Here is a 14,737-nt window from a genome sequence, read left to right on the forward strand (position 1 = left end):
GCTATAGACCACAGGTAAACAAACAAGCATGGCTGTGTTCCAATAAAATTTATTTACAAAACAGGCAGTGGGCCAGATGCAGTTCACAGGCTGTAGTTTGCCAACCCTGCTCTAAAACATCATACTGTTTTTTCCTTCATAGCACTTAACAAAATGTGAAATCAACTTGTTTATTGATTGAATTACTATTTCCCTCCACAAAACTGGCAGTTCCAAGAGAGTGGGGTCCTTGTTATTTGCTCACGGCTGGCTCTCTGAGGCCTAGAACGGAGTTCCTGACACATAGACAGCTTAAGTATTTGTTGATTGGCTAACTGAATGAGTAATATTTCACAAAAGGAGAAACACAGATTGTGAACAAACATATGAACGATATTTGGCTTTGCTGTTAATAAATATAAAATAATTGAAAATGTCAGACCTACAAGGTTAGAAGAAGAAACAGAGGAAAAGGAGGAGGAGGGGAGTAGGGAAGGGATAGAGAGCAGGAGGAGGAGGAGGAGAACTAGAGAGGATGAATATGTGAGTGAACTGGCCTTCGGACCTACTGCAGATGGGAGAGAAAACTGGGGCCACATTTCTGTAGGGCCATTTGCAATTACGTACCAAAATGTATGTGCCAGTTCAAAAACAGGCAAAGGATTGAATAGACATTTCTCCAGAGAAGATATCCAAGTGGCCAACAGACACGTGAAAAGATGCCCAATTAAATCAGTCATTAGGGAAATGCAAGTCAAAGTCACAGTGAGATACGACTTTACACCCATTAAGATGGCTATTATCAAAAACGAGGAAAATAACAAGTGTTGCGGGAGGGGTGGAGAAATTGGAACCCTCTTGCATTGTTGGTGGGAATGTAAAATGGTGCAGCTGCTGAGGAAAACAGTTTGGCGGTACCTTAAAAGGTTAAACAGAACTACCCTATGATCCACCGATCCCACTCCTGACAGTTGTACACACGTGTACAGCATTACAACGGAATACTGTTCAATCTTAAAAAGGAATGCAGTACTACAGGCTATAACATGGATGGACTTTGAAAACACTGTGCTGCATGAAATGTCAGCCAGAAAAGGACCAACACTGTATGATTCCATTTACATGAGGTACCTAGCACAGGCAGATAGAACAGAGGTTTCCAGGAGCTGAGGGAGGAGGAAATGGAGAGTTATTATTTAATGAGTACCAAGTTCCTAACTGGGATGATGAAAAACTTCTGGAGACGGATGGTGGAGATGACTGTACAATACTGTGAATGTACTTACTGCCACCGATGTGTACCCGTAGACATGATTAAAATTATAAATGTTATAGCATGTATATTTTACCACAGTAAAAAAGGTATATAGATCTTTCTTGACTTATGACTTACTTACAACCCAATAAATGGGTAAATCCATCGAAGTTTGAAAATATCCTAAGTCAAAGATACTCTTAATATAGCTAACCTACCAAACATCAGAGCTTAGACTATCCTACCTTAAACATACTAAGAACACATACATTAGCCTGCAGTTGGGCAAAAGCATCTAACACAAAGCCAATTTTATAGTAAAGTGATTTTTAAAATTATCCTCTTCAGAATTTTCTGTACTAGTTGATTTTTTTAACAACAAGTATTTCTAACCGAAATAACATGCTATTATAAACTCATGTTTATCACTTTTTCACATTAATTAAGGAGGGTTAAGCTCTTGATACTTTCATAATAGATGTTTTCTGTATTTCCATTTCCATAGCAACAACAATACTTATGAGAGAATCAGATACAGCTTCAAAAGACATGCATACCTCAGATAGCGGTGTTGTCTCTCCATCAGCCAAAAACAAAGATAGGATTTCAGAGCAACATGCAATAATCATGCGCTAGAAATAAGAAGACAATATAATGAGGTTGACCTTATTGGTTAAAATACTAGGTATTTTTATTATAAACTATTTATTTCGTCTCTTCTTGCATCATTACCCAACTCTAATTCCCAGATGAAACTCAGAGGGATTCAGAGGTCACAATCTTTTAAGTAATCAGGGTTATTTGAAAAGATACAAGATGAACACAAAATACAAGATTTAACTATGAAAAATAAATAGTTTTAGGATTCTTTCCCTACATATTCACCATGAAAATTCGTATGTTACAGAAGAACAAGTAAAGTAACTCACACCACAGTAAGATTTTGAAAGGTCACTTTTCTTCTGAGAACCTTAGAATAATGAGATTTAGATCCTAGAGAGGGGTTTAAGCTGAGATGAATGGCTGAGAATTGAGAAAGAAGTGGAAAGGGTAAATGAAGAGGAAGACAGAGTCAACATCACACAGGGTCCGTTGTTGAGGACACTGCTGCAGCCCCTACTGTATGGACGCAGCTAGCTTTTGAGTGGACATCTGACTCAAGAGAGACCTACCCACAGGCAGGGTCGAATCAGCCAGATCCTCCAGCACCGTAATTTCGCATAAAGGAGAACAGAAGAGAGCTATAGTCAGTACTGGCCATATGAGCCAAGAGGTCCCAATAGGGAATTGGAGAAGGCAGCCAACAGGCCAGATGTGAGATGAGTGAGAGGAGGAAGCAGAGATGAGTGACGACTTGTGCCTCCTGTGGGACCGAGCACAATCTTGGCTCCCGATTCTCCGGTTCCATTTCCCGTGGGGCCCACTATGTTTTGTCCCCAGTCCTTGGTCCCACATAAGCTTACTTACCATACTCCACCAAATACTGCCTCCTTACCAAACCTGATTCACTTGAGCTAGTGTAAGTGGGCTTTCCTTACTCTACAACTGAAGGAGTCATGATTACAAGACTGTCAGAGATAAACTATGCTTGCTTACTTCACAATGCTGCTGGCATCCAACAACAATTTGTTTTTATTTTTGCTAGTATTAATATATACATGTACTAGCATCCAAAAATATGAGAATGGTGAAAGTACTTTAATTTTTAAATGATAACTGACCAATGCTGGTTAAAACCTTAAAATAAAGAAGCAAAAAATTGAACTCACATCCCCAAACCACATTATATTTAAGGTTTTTTTTCTTTTTGTTTGTTTTGTTTTATGAGGGGAAGGTAATTAGGTTTATTTATTTACTTACATTTGGAAGAGGTACTAGGGATTGAATCCAGGACCTCATGCATGCTAAACATGTGCTCTCACTTGAGCTATACCCTCCCCCCATATTTAAGTTTTAATAAATGCACAAACACAGAAAAGATAAAATTTTAGAGCTCTAAAGCTGTAGCTGTTTTACTTCAACTTAACAAATATATTAAAGGCATTGTATTAGGTGCTGTGGAACACAAAGATGAAGAAAGAGACCCCATCCTCACAAAGAGTACAATGACTGAGAAAAACAGATCTGTACAGGACTGACTAATACGCCAAGTAGACTGTGGTCAGAACATTCGTAATTATGACATGCTATAGGATCCTCAAAGTGGGAGGGGGTAATTATAAGTACAACAAACAGGGAAGACTTGCTGGATAAAGGGCCATATGAACTGAGGCTTGGAACGGAAGTAGGATTTCAACTAGCAGAGAATGGGGACAAGGGCAGTCCAGATGGACAGAGCCATGTAAACAACAAAACAGCAGACAGTCAAGGAAGATAAAGGATCTGATGTGGTGTCTGCTGCGGGCACGTGTAGGAGGCGTGGTGGTGAGAGTGGTGAGAAGTGACGCTGACAGGTAAACTTGTAACAGGACGTGTAATTGTAAGGAATCTGGGCTTTGTTGCTTAGAAAATTGACAGGCACTAGACTGAGGGAATAATAACCCAATTGCTTTAAAAAGATAATTCTGGCTATAGTTTAAAGGTAAACTGGACTAGAAAGAGACAAGAGAAAGAGAAATCAGCGAGGAGGCTACTTAAGCTGTTTGGGCAGAAAGTGCTCCTGGCGAGAAGTAGAGCAGCTCCCACGGGCACAAAGGGTGGAGGGCAGGCAGGATACCCAGCACTGACCAGAGGACACCTGTCTCCTGTGATGAACTTTACATCCTGGTCCGTTTTACCACATCATGGAGTGTGTTCTTACACACTCCTCTTATTTATCCATATTTCTATATTTCTAATTGAGTTCTTAGGACTGGTTATAGTATGTTTTCTTTCTATACAAAAGGTTTCGTAACAGCCACGATGGGTTACTGTCATGATTCCATAAAAGCTATCAAGCAAAATGACAGTGTCTATATCATTAATCTCTTCACATAACAGATGGAGACAGTAATATTACCTGATAAATGCCTTCCACTGCCTGTCTCAACATTTATCAAGCAGAAATTTCACCTCAACAACACTCTACTTCTTTGGCATTACTTGAGGTAAACCACATACACACATGGGAAATTGTCTGATTTAATACTGGTCTGTGAGAGACCTCACGGGACCTTGCTGTCACAGAAATGAAGACAAGGAAAGTGTGTAACTCAGCTGCTGGAGGGATGCTGTGGTTGGCAAGGGAGCTGGGAGGGCACACAGTGACCCTTGTTCAATCTGCCATTTCCCCCTTAAAAAGGAGCATCTGTTGATTCTATGGGGGATGCCCTCCTGAGTAACTTTAAAAATAACAAAGCCAGCTTTTTGACTTAGTTGAAATTCTCATCATTGTTCACCAATTTTATGGGAAAAAAAACTTCCTAAATTGTTTTGCACCCTCCAAACTCTTGCTTTCTTATCCCTCCCTCACATGCAAATCTTAGCAAATCACAGGGTGGATCATGAGATGCTCTTCCAGGTACTGACCCCATCTTCTTCTACCTCCCACACAGCCCTGATTTCCCAGGGTCCTTTGCCTCAAAACAAGTTCACTCACCATTTATTCCTTCAACATCTACTGAATGCATCCTAAGTGCCATGGAGTAGTAATCAGAGATGAACAAGATGGAAAGAGAGCCCTTAAGGAGCTCATGGGCTAGTGGGAGGAACAGGAGAGACAAGATTCTTACACCACTGTGCAGTGAGGTCATGGAGGAGGAAGCACTCAATTCCACCCACATCTCCAGCTCCAGCTCCCACTACATTCACCCTGCACTCCTGCCACCCTCAACACAACATCCAGTTCTATGACCTCACATCTCATCTCCTGTTGTAACCTCAGTCTGAAACATGTGCTCTCCACAGGTCTCCAAGGAGACATTTCACAAGTAAGTAGTAAAGAGGCACTATGTTTTGGTTACTGGGCTAGATGTTGGAGATCAAATGATGAATAAGACCCCTGAGCAAAGGAATTCAAAGGCAGGACAGAGGAAGGGACATACAGAGAGATAATGGCCAAAACGATACAGTAATGGTGCAGGGTATTTTGGGGTGCCAGGAAACATGGTCTTTGTTTCAGTCTATGGAGTCTATAAAATGTTGTCTGAGCTATTTAAGCAAGTACAAATTCTAGCTCAACCTTCTCTCTCAGACACATGCACACCTATGTGAATGAGATTTTAAAAATAATAAAATAGAATAATTTGCATCAACAGCCCCACCACTGAGAAGGAAGGATTCCAGCAACCTTGCCCTTCGGTATAAGCGTAGAGTCCAGATAATGGGGGAAACAGGAAGATTGGAAGGTGCCTGAAAGACTCAAGTTGAACTACACAATCAAGAGATGAGCCAGAGAGGAGAGGGGAGAGGAGTCACATCACTCCAAGCAGACTGCGTTGGAGGGAAAGTTTTAGGACTTTGAGTCAATGAGACAGAAGTTAGAGAGCTGCTGCGGATGTCAGAGAGGTACTAAGAGCAGGGCAGTTGGGAAAAACATTTAAAACAACTTAAGCTGTATATGATAAAAGGATTCCCTTTTAGATGTTCTCATGAGAGAAGCTATAAAGATTTAGATTATATTCAATGGTTTTGAACATTAAACTGATGTTTCTTTGAATGCTACACTCTGCTTGCTAAGAGAGGGCCACCAGGCAGCTGGATTCCTTACGGATCACATCTGGGCATCTCTGGCCATACTCATACCGTGATTAAGCCCATCTGTGACAGGGACCTAATCGTACCAATTTCTCTATGTCCTTATCTCCTCAAGCCTGGAACATGTTTGCACAAGACAGTTTCTCAAAAATAATGTGTTAATTGATGCTAATGTCCAGTTGTATTTTGTTCTATGTTTTCATAGTACTTTGACACTGGGGATATGTAGACTCGACACTAATTTTTATTGCCTTGTACAATCCAGGCATCTCATATTTGTTTACCAAACTAATCTTAGTTAACTTGGTAAACATATTGTAGCTTTTTCTTATCAGTATGTTATGGTTCCAAAAAGGTGTTTGTGTCTCTTAAAATCAGGATGCTTTGCATCTTTCATATGCTTTATAAAGCACTTGATATGCTCTGAAGATACTCCATAAAGCTGTGAATGACAGGTTAAAATAACCCAGGGATTCTGAGCCAATGTTATTCATTTTAGAAGAAGGACATACAATGTTTTCAAGCCAGAAGTGACTGGAACACCTGTTCTGAAGCCCTCTCAAAACATCTTCAATTAATATCTGTATCTGAAGTTTTTGGCTTATTCCAGGCCATAGGGATTTGGGGAACAGAAAAAAAGGAAAGGAATGAGAAAGAACAAGATTCACTACCCATATCAACCAAAGGCACATTTTCTGGATCCTTATATTTAATAACCCACCAAAAATCTATACTGTGATAGAAATAAATTTATTAGATTATAGAGGTTATGAAATCCTGTCCAATTCCCGACCAGAATCGATCTCTTCAAGTGTCCTAGTTAACTTCTAATTAGCTCCAAGTGAAGGTTGTCATGACAACAAACTGGCAGATTCTAGTCAATGGAATTTATTTGATAACACCCAAAACCTCGCTGCCTTTTTTTTTTTTTCTTAAGTGCTGGTTAGTATACTGAAAAAAAAAAGAAAACTTTATATAGTTCTTCCATTTCACAACTTTCAAATGTGAATTAATTTGTTTGCTGATTTACCTAAACTAAAAATATTAGTTTGTCTTCTATTTAGTGACATTGTTTCATATTCAGAACTAACAGAACTGGAACATATCTTAAAAGTCCTAATTAAAGCTGAAGAAACACTTTCTAATTTGGAGAATAAAACAAATTAAAAAATACAGAGGAGAACATCAGGCTGGAGAAGAATTTGTCCTACTCGAGGATTGATTTCACTCACATATAAAATTCTAGCCAGGATATGAGAACAAGTCATAAACCTCAGCTGGTCCTCTGGATTCCTCCCTCTGCTTGCAGTCAGATCCCTCCATTTTCCTCCATTTATTCCTGATTTGTTTATATTCATAGCTACCTTCTTGGCTTAGGCACTGGGCTTACTGTGATGGATCTGATACCTGCATCTGACCCCCAGGGAAATTCTGATAACTCTCAGTCCAACCAAGGGCCATCTCTTCATCCCAGCAGTACCTGAGTGAAAGGACCATTTCTAGAAGTGAGGTGAAAATTAGTCCTGGGAAAGGTTAAGTGACTGACCCTTGTTGGTAAAGCTGAGCATCAGAGAGCATTCTGGAATCCTTACTCTCATGGACACTCACTCTACTGTCTCAGATAATCTAAGCTGAAAAGACACGAGTTCAGGAGAAAAATAATCATTTTCCATTTATGAACTATGTGATAATGGATTCAAGGACAATTTTGGCAAAGTATAGCCTAGGCTACGGCTCAAAGACAGCAACCTGCTAAGTCTGGTCTATGACTGAAAAACTGCAGTTGTCAGTGATCTACAAAGGAAGCCTGAAAACGAAAGAAGAGCTGAGTTCTTCTTGAAAACAGACATGAAAGGGCAACCATGCATTTTAGAAAAAGAATTACATACATGAATCCCATGAGTCTGAGACATCTGATCTACTGGGAGATTTACTATAAGCACTCAGTATACCACTAATATCATTAAGCATCTGGTAATTCGTGCTGTAACATTTGAGGACACTGTAAAGGATGTTCAACTAAAATTCTAAGATATCAGTTCTATGATAAGTGCAAGCACAGAGCACAGGTGACATAAATTCTGGAAAGTTGCTTTTTTGCAAAGGCCAACTGCTCTTGCCTGATAATCCTCTTACAGCTGGACTTGCTGCTTTCACAATAATGAAAAATGCACTCCTTCACTCTGCGGGTAAATGCAGACTGAAAAAATGCCAACAAGTATATTCTGAAAAATCAGGAAAGCTGCTAACTTTTACATTTTCACAAAGTGAGGGTATAGAGGAGGTAAATAAGAAAACAAAAAGAACCATATCGACAATATTTTTTAAGAATTAAAAATGCTTTGTTATTAGTAACCAATTAAATATTAAACCAACAGACAGTGATTACAAAAAAAAAAAAGGTATAGCAGACTAAAAACAAAGGAAAGATCCTAAAAGCTTTCAGAGAAGAAAAACGGGGTGGGGGGACCCAAGCAGCTGCGAATTCAACCAGAAAAACAGCAAAAGGAGGTCACATAATCAGAACTATGCTACAGGCACTGAGGGCAGCCAGCCCTTAACTAGAGCAGGAGGACAGGGGCTTCCAGGAAGGAAAAGAGGAAGTGAGACATAAGTATAAATACCTCGGTAAAAATCTATGGATGAACATATGACAGATCTGATGTAATGATCAGAAGGAAGTTAAAAAAACAAAAAACAAGTGAAGGAAAATCAAACCTTACACAGGAAAGGAAAAAAACCCCTGTACACTATGATTTGGCTATGAACATTGTTTATGGGGTTATAATAATGTAAACACTGAATGCTGATTTAATTAAAGTTTGTGATATAACAATAGTTAGAAAAGAGGGGGAAAGGAGCAATTGAAGAGAAGTGTAAGTAAGTCAGATCCTTACATATGATAAAACCAGTGGATACTATATAAAACTGATACACCAAGAACAAAACTATTATCTGTGGCTGCCATTAGCACTGTTCATCAATATTTCTGGTCTTCCTCTTTCCAAACTGGTAGAATTGGTGGCATGGCTTGTGACTTATTTGGCCAATGAAATGTTAATGGAAGTGATATGATGGACAGTTAAGAGCCAGTGCACGATGTGCCCCCTTTCTTCCCTCCTGCCCAGTGACTGGAGATGTTCCACAGAAAGGACGTGCCACCAGCCTAAGGCTGGTGTAAGGAGACATGAAGCAGGGGCCCAGGGAACCCACTTGGATTTGAAGAGTGTTTGTTACCTCATTTTTCATGACTGATCCTGCGCAATATTTATAGATGTGGAAGTAAATAACAAAAGGAACAGCTGAAAGAATTGAAAAACAGTCGCCTCTGCAGAGCAGGGCAGTGGAGCAAGAACAGGTTGGGCAGGAGACTGTCCCTTTTCATTTTAAACCTTGTACATCTGTTTGATTTTTTTTAATGGCCATGGTAACTACAGAACATACATCTCAAGAACCCGGATTAACATAGAAACGGAACTTCAAAGAGCAAGTGATTAGGGGAGAACATGGATTCTCTGCTCCTCTCATTTCCATAGAGGGTAAGGAACCCTCACTTCACTCCAAAGAAGGAAGGACATTTCCAGCTTTTTTCCAACCCAGCCAGAAGAGTGAAGTGACTTAACTGACTGGTGAGTCTGGGAAAAGCAACAGAGTATGCTGGGCTCAGCCCCATCGGGGCAACCTTTGCTTATATTGTTGGAGGCATCCTGCCTGCAGGACTATTGTTCTCTGTTCCTTCATGCAGTAAGTTTTGCAAGGGGCAGAAAGGGAGTGGGGGGAACCCTATGGTTCCACAAGTACACTAGATTACTGTGTGGCCTGGGTGGGCAAGTCTGGTTAATTCAGAAGTGAAATATTAATAAGCTCATTTGGCCATAGATCCAAAGCATGTGTGCTAACCAGCTTTATCAGTAATGATTCTGATGTTTTGGTATCTCCATATATTTGTTTCATGTGTCCCAGCTCTCAGTGGGTTTAGAACTCAGGAGGAATAGAAGGGAAATAACCCTCTCCTCTAAAACATGAACATCAGTCATTACAAAACCACTCAATTCTGTAATCAGATTAATAACACACTCTAAGGATAATGTCTTTTTTTTTTCTGGTTAGGAAAATACAGATGCATAAAAAAGTCTGAAAGATATATGCTTATGTATATTTTCTAATTTTTCTTCACATATTACTTAGGTAATAAAAATGCTCAAATAATAGACTTAGAATAAAAATTTAAAAGCAACATTATAAAATTACAGAGCATTGTTTCAGATTCACGCTTAGATCTGAATGGTTTCTCTGGATTGGCTTTGTTTTCATTCACCATCAGATTCTTATAACTGGTATGCTCAGAAGAGCTTTGAAGAAAACACTACTTAAGTGTCCAAAAGTTGGGTCACATCTGGTACTCTAAGTAGAAAAACTAGAAAGCAGAAGAACTCCAACGTTCAAGTTTAGTTACATAGTTCTGCTCTGATGAAGTAAAAAATAACAAATAATTACATATGATGACATCCATCCTGCAATAGCAATATTATTTTCCATTATTTAATAACTTACTTCCAGTTCTTTATCAACTGACTTCTCTTCCATTTCTTCTACTTCAGATACGTTTTCATTTGAAGTAACTTTGGGGCTTGATGGCAATGATATTTCAGCGAGTTGCGTAAGATTAGACAGTTTCTCATGAATTGAAATAACTCTAAAAATAACAAATATATACCCATTTTATTTTAAAAGTTAAGGGAGGCATTCATTTATTCCCAGAATCAATAATACATGTAAAGTTAATTCCTTAGTTATTTAACACTTAGATTTCTGGCATCCCTAAACATCATTAATTTAATCATTCCTTCATTCAGGAAACATGAGCAAAGAGACACAATTCTCACCTGCATAATGTTTACAATCTAGTTATATGCTCAGATAGACATATAATTACAAACTGGCAAACACGCAATGAAAGAAATGCACACATCCAGACACTGCTTAAGATGAAAATGAAGAAAATAAATATCTACAGGGCAAAGAAATGCCAGGCAATGACAAAAGATCTACTCCTTTGTAAACTGAATGCCATGCTGTGATCATCAACTGGCCTAAATTATTAGGACAAGTTAGCAATGGCTCTAAAAGACCAACCAGCGAGCCCACAACTGTGACGGCTACTGTGTCGGGAGTAGAGGGTGGGGAGAAGAACCAAGAAAGAAGGAAAAGCAAAAGCCGAGGAGGAGGGCAGAAGACACGGTGGCAATTGTGCTGACGACAGAAGCTTCTGGAGTCACAGTCCAATGAATTGCGTGTGTGCTGAAGGCAAGAGTGAACTGGTGAGTGGAGTCAGAAACTGGAAAATCCTTGAGACAGTTGAATGAGGCGAATAGCCCCCTGCACGGCCCCCGGTGACGCTACGACACAGGCGCAGAGCACTATGCGCTGGGGGTGGGCGGGGGTACGTGTGCGAGAGGGCGCGGGTCTCCATCCAGGGATGGAGGGAAGTTGTTAAGATGTAGATATTCCAAAAAAGCAAACCACTGTCAGGAACATACTCAGGAATGGCGATTCCCCAATTTTCCACAGCATCCTCTGTCTTTACTTTCTTTCTAAAGGATGCTCAGCAAGAGCAATTCCCCACCGACTGAACTTATCTTGACCCTCATAAGAACACAAGGAGCTCCACCTTGGATAGGAGAAACAGTCCATTTTCACCTTCTCACAAGGGGTGGATCACATGAAAGTTTGTCAGGCACCTTCCTCTATAAGGACATCAATAACAGGTCGTATCCCTAACTTAAGTCATCGTACTGCTAATCATAATAAGCACACCAAAATCAAGAAATTTTTGGGATGAAAAAAAGAATTCTGTCAGTTTGATTACATTCTGCTCTGCAGATATTATAATTCTTTTCATCATGTGATTCTGTAAAAAAAAAATCCTTCCATATTTCTAAATGTACAAGGAAAAGTTTATTAAATTTCCTAACTTTGTGGCTCAGCTATGTGGGGAAATGTCCTATATCTAAGATTTCCTGCCATTTCACTGAAGAAAAAAAAAAGGACAAGAAAAAGAAAATTGACTGAATAATTGAAAATATGCCTGCTCCCGAAACATCTCGTTTCATTCTCTGGTGAGGCCAAGGAGCCTTTCAACATGAAAATCAGGGAGCGGGAACAAGACTGGCCAGGGAAGGATAGAGAAGAACCAAGTCCCTGTTCACTAAGCACCTACTAGGTGGCGAGCGGGGTGAAGAGCGGACACTGACAGACACAGGAGGCAGGGATGGCACTTGACATCTGGCCGGTGCTTTTGGCCTTTCAAAATATATGCGTACAGAGTATACACACACGCTGCCTGGCTTGATCCTAACAATAACCCCAAAAGGTAGGCAGAGTAGGTATTATTTCCATCTAAGAACTGAGGAAATGGAGGCTGAGGTCACAAGGGCAATGAACAATAGAATCGAAACTACGTTAACTAAGCAAAGAAGAACTTTAAAACACAAATAAGGAATTTGAAAACAGGGGTGAGCAAAAGTTAAGAGTCTCCATCCCCTATTTGATGGAGAGGGAGGAAAACGATGTGACAGAGACAAAAGCTTTGACTTGGGGAACAATATAAAACAGGATTGGGCAGAGATGGCAGGGTAAGACAAGGATGGGGGTGGAATCTGGACTTAGTTTTGCAACTTAATACAGAGCTACATTAAGTTATTTTTAAAACACATCCCAGACTACAGGCAAAATATAGTATAGACAACATCTTCGTACTCTCTATAATCTTTATGAACTTTATCAGGAACTGTTCCTCCAACAAAAGTAGCAACAGGTACTATTATGATTCACAGTTTACTGAAGAGGAGGCAGAGAGGCACAGAGAGGTTAAGTAACCTGGTCAAGGTTGTTAAGATAGGAAGGGGCACAACTGGCATTTGAACCCAAACAGGCTGGATTCAAAGTTCATGCTCTTCACCACTGCAATATTATACTCCTCTAGGGAAAAGGAAGATTTTTACAAACATGTCTTCTGGAAGTTCTCCTGTGATTTACCTTGTATATTACCGAACCAGCCTGTTCTTATGAAAATATCAGCAAAGAAAGTTAGAACTGTGGATAATCCATCTTTACTTGCCTGTTTAGTGGAACCCAGAGACAGCCAACATAGATACTGTTGGAAGCAGTAGACGTAACAGCTGAAATATTCAGGGGCTTCATATTATATGCATACAACAATAAAACCTATAAGAAAATTAAAAGGCATATAAAATGTGATATTAAAACTACATTTTGCCTCAAAAATGCTGCATCAGTTCTTAAAATAATATCATTAAACTTTAAAGGGTTTTTCTTTGAAAGAGAAAAAATTAGGTTTTTTTCTTCAATTCACTTTAAAGAGAAATGATATGAACAAGAATTGTGCAAAGGTTATGAGATGAAAATAAATGCTAGTTGGTACCAAGATTATATTATTTTTGAAGAGTGACATTTTTTATTGCAGTTTAAAATTTGGCCTTTGAAGGCCCTCTGCAGCGAGGGTGAACATCAACTTTCTTTCTTGTTACTTCTCGATATGCACCTTTCCCATCGGTGGCTGTGCTGCTTCTGGGCGTTCTCCACCTGTATTCAATCCACACAGAACCTTCCGGTCCCCACCTCTAAGATGAAACGTCCCCTGATGACTCATGCTTTAGTCATTTCCCTCATGTTTGAATTCTGACCATTCTTAGCACCCCACACTCTACAGCACCTATTCACAATCAGGGATGCACAGAATTTGAGATTCAGGGAACCTCAGAGATGATCTGCTGAGCCCCTCATATCAGATGTAAGAAAGCTGAGGCCCAGAAGTGCCAGTCACAATTGACGAATTCAGTACATACATTTATCTCTGCTTCCTCACAAATCAAACTAAAATCAGAGTAAAGGGATTTTTTTTTTTTAAGGCATAAGTCCACAAAGACAGAAACAAGAGAGACAATGAAGCAAAGGAGCTATATTAGCAACACTGAAAGTAACTGAAAGAGGGTTGCTGACTCAGCAGAGAGGAAAGGCTGTGTCCCAACTGCCTCCAGAAGGGCTGCCAACAACCAGCATGACCAAGGACCCTCAAAAGGCTCGGAGACAACCTCCCTCCCATCCCTTCCCCCAGCGCATGCAACTAGGAGACTCCTCCTTCCCTGTCTCTTCTCTGTTGGCCAAACTTCTCCCATTTTTCTCTCTGCTGAGGCTAAATTAAAGATCTATGCTTAGGAAGGACTTAGGTACAGGGGTGAGGTGCTGAATTGAGAATGCTGGAATTGAAAGTCTATATTCTGAACAAGAGACATCCCTCTTCTCCTCTCCAGCCCCTGCCCAGAATGTAGAAAACCAAGCAGGAGTCTAAGAGTTCTCTTTGGGGAAACTGACCACATGAAGAGAAGAGACCTACATCCAACATTCTGCAGTCAAACTGCTAGCTCCCGCTGTTACCATGCAATGAGGCCAAAAATCAGTAAGCCTGACTCAATATGGTTTTTAGGGCCTCAAACATGAATGGACAGCCAAGGATCACTAGACGTGAAATGAAAGGTAGAGACCAAAACTAATGTAAGGAAGGAACTTGAAGAATCACATACAAGACCAAGAGCAGAAGAAAACTTAAAAGACACCATAATTAATATCCTCAGAGAAAAGAAGGCCAATATTGCATCTGTGAAATAAGAATACAGTGCATTAAAATGGAACAGAGAATAATAGGACAGAGCTCTTAAAAATGAAAGCATGATCATAATAACAAAATAATCAATAAAAGATTTGAAATATAAAGTTAAATATTTCTCCCCAAAAGTAAACCTAAATTTA

At 39.8% G+C, this 14,737-nt stretch overlaps 1 protein-coding gene across 1 annotated transcript in view; it reads right to left on the bottom strand.

The window, feature by feature from the left end:
• The window catches only part of CFAP54 (cilia and flagella associated protein 54), a 243,457-nt gene that overhangs the window by 19,866 nt on the left and 208,854 nt on the right, over nucleotides 1–14,737 (bottom strand). The window contains 3 exon segments of the mRNA XM_032493588.1: nucleotides 1,792–1,866; nucleotides 10,463–10,604; nucleotides 13,029–13,135. Coding sequence (XP_032349479.1) covers nucleotides 1,792–1,866; nucleotides 10,463–10,604; nucleotides 13,029–13,135 — 324 coding nt within the window.

This window comes from Camelus ferus, chromosome 12, assembly GCF_009834535.1.
Source record: "Camelus ferus isolate YT-003-E chromosome 12, BCGSAC_Cfer_1.0, whole genome shotgun sequence".
NCBI lineage: Eukaryota > Metazoa > Chordata > Mammalia > Artiodactyla > Camelidae > Camelus > Camelus ferus.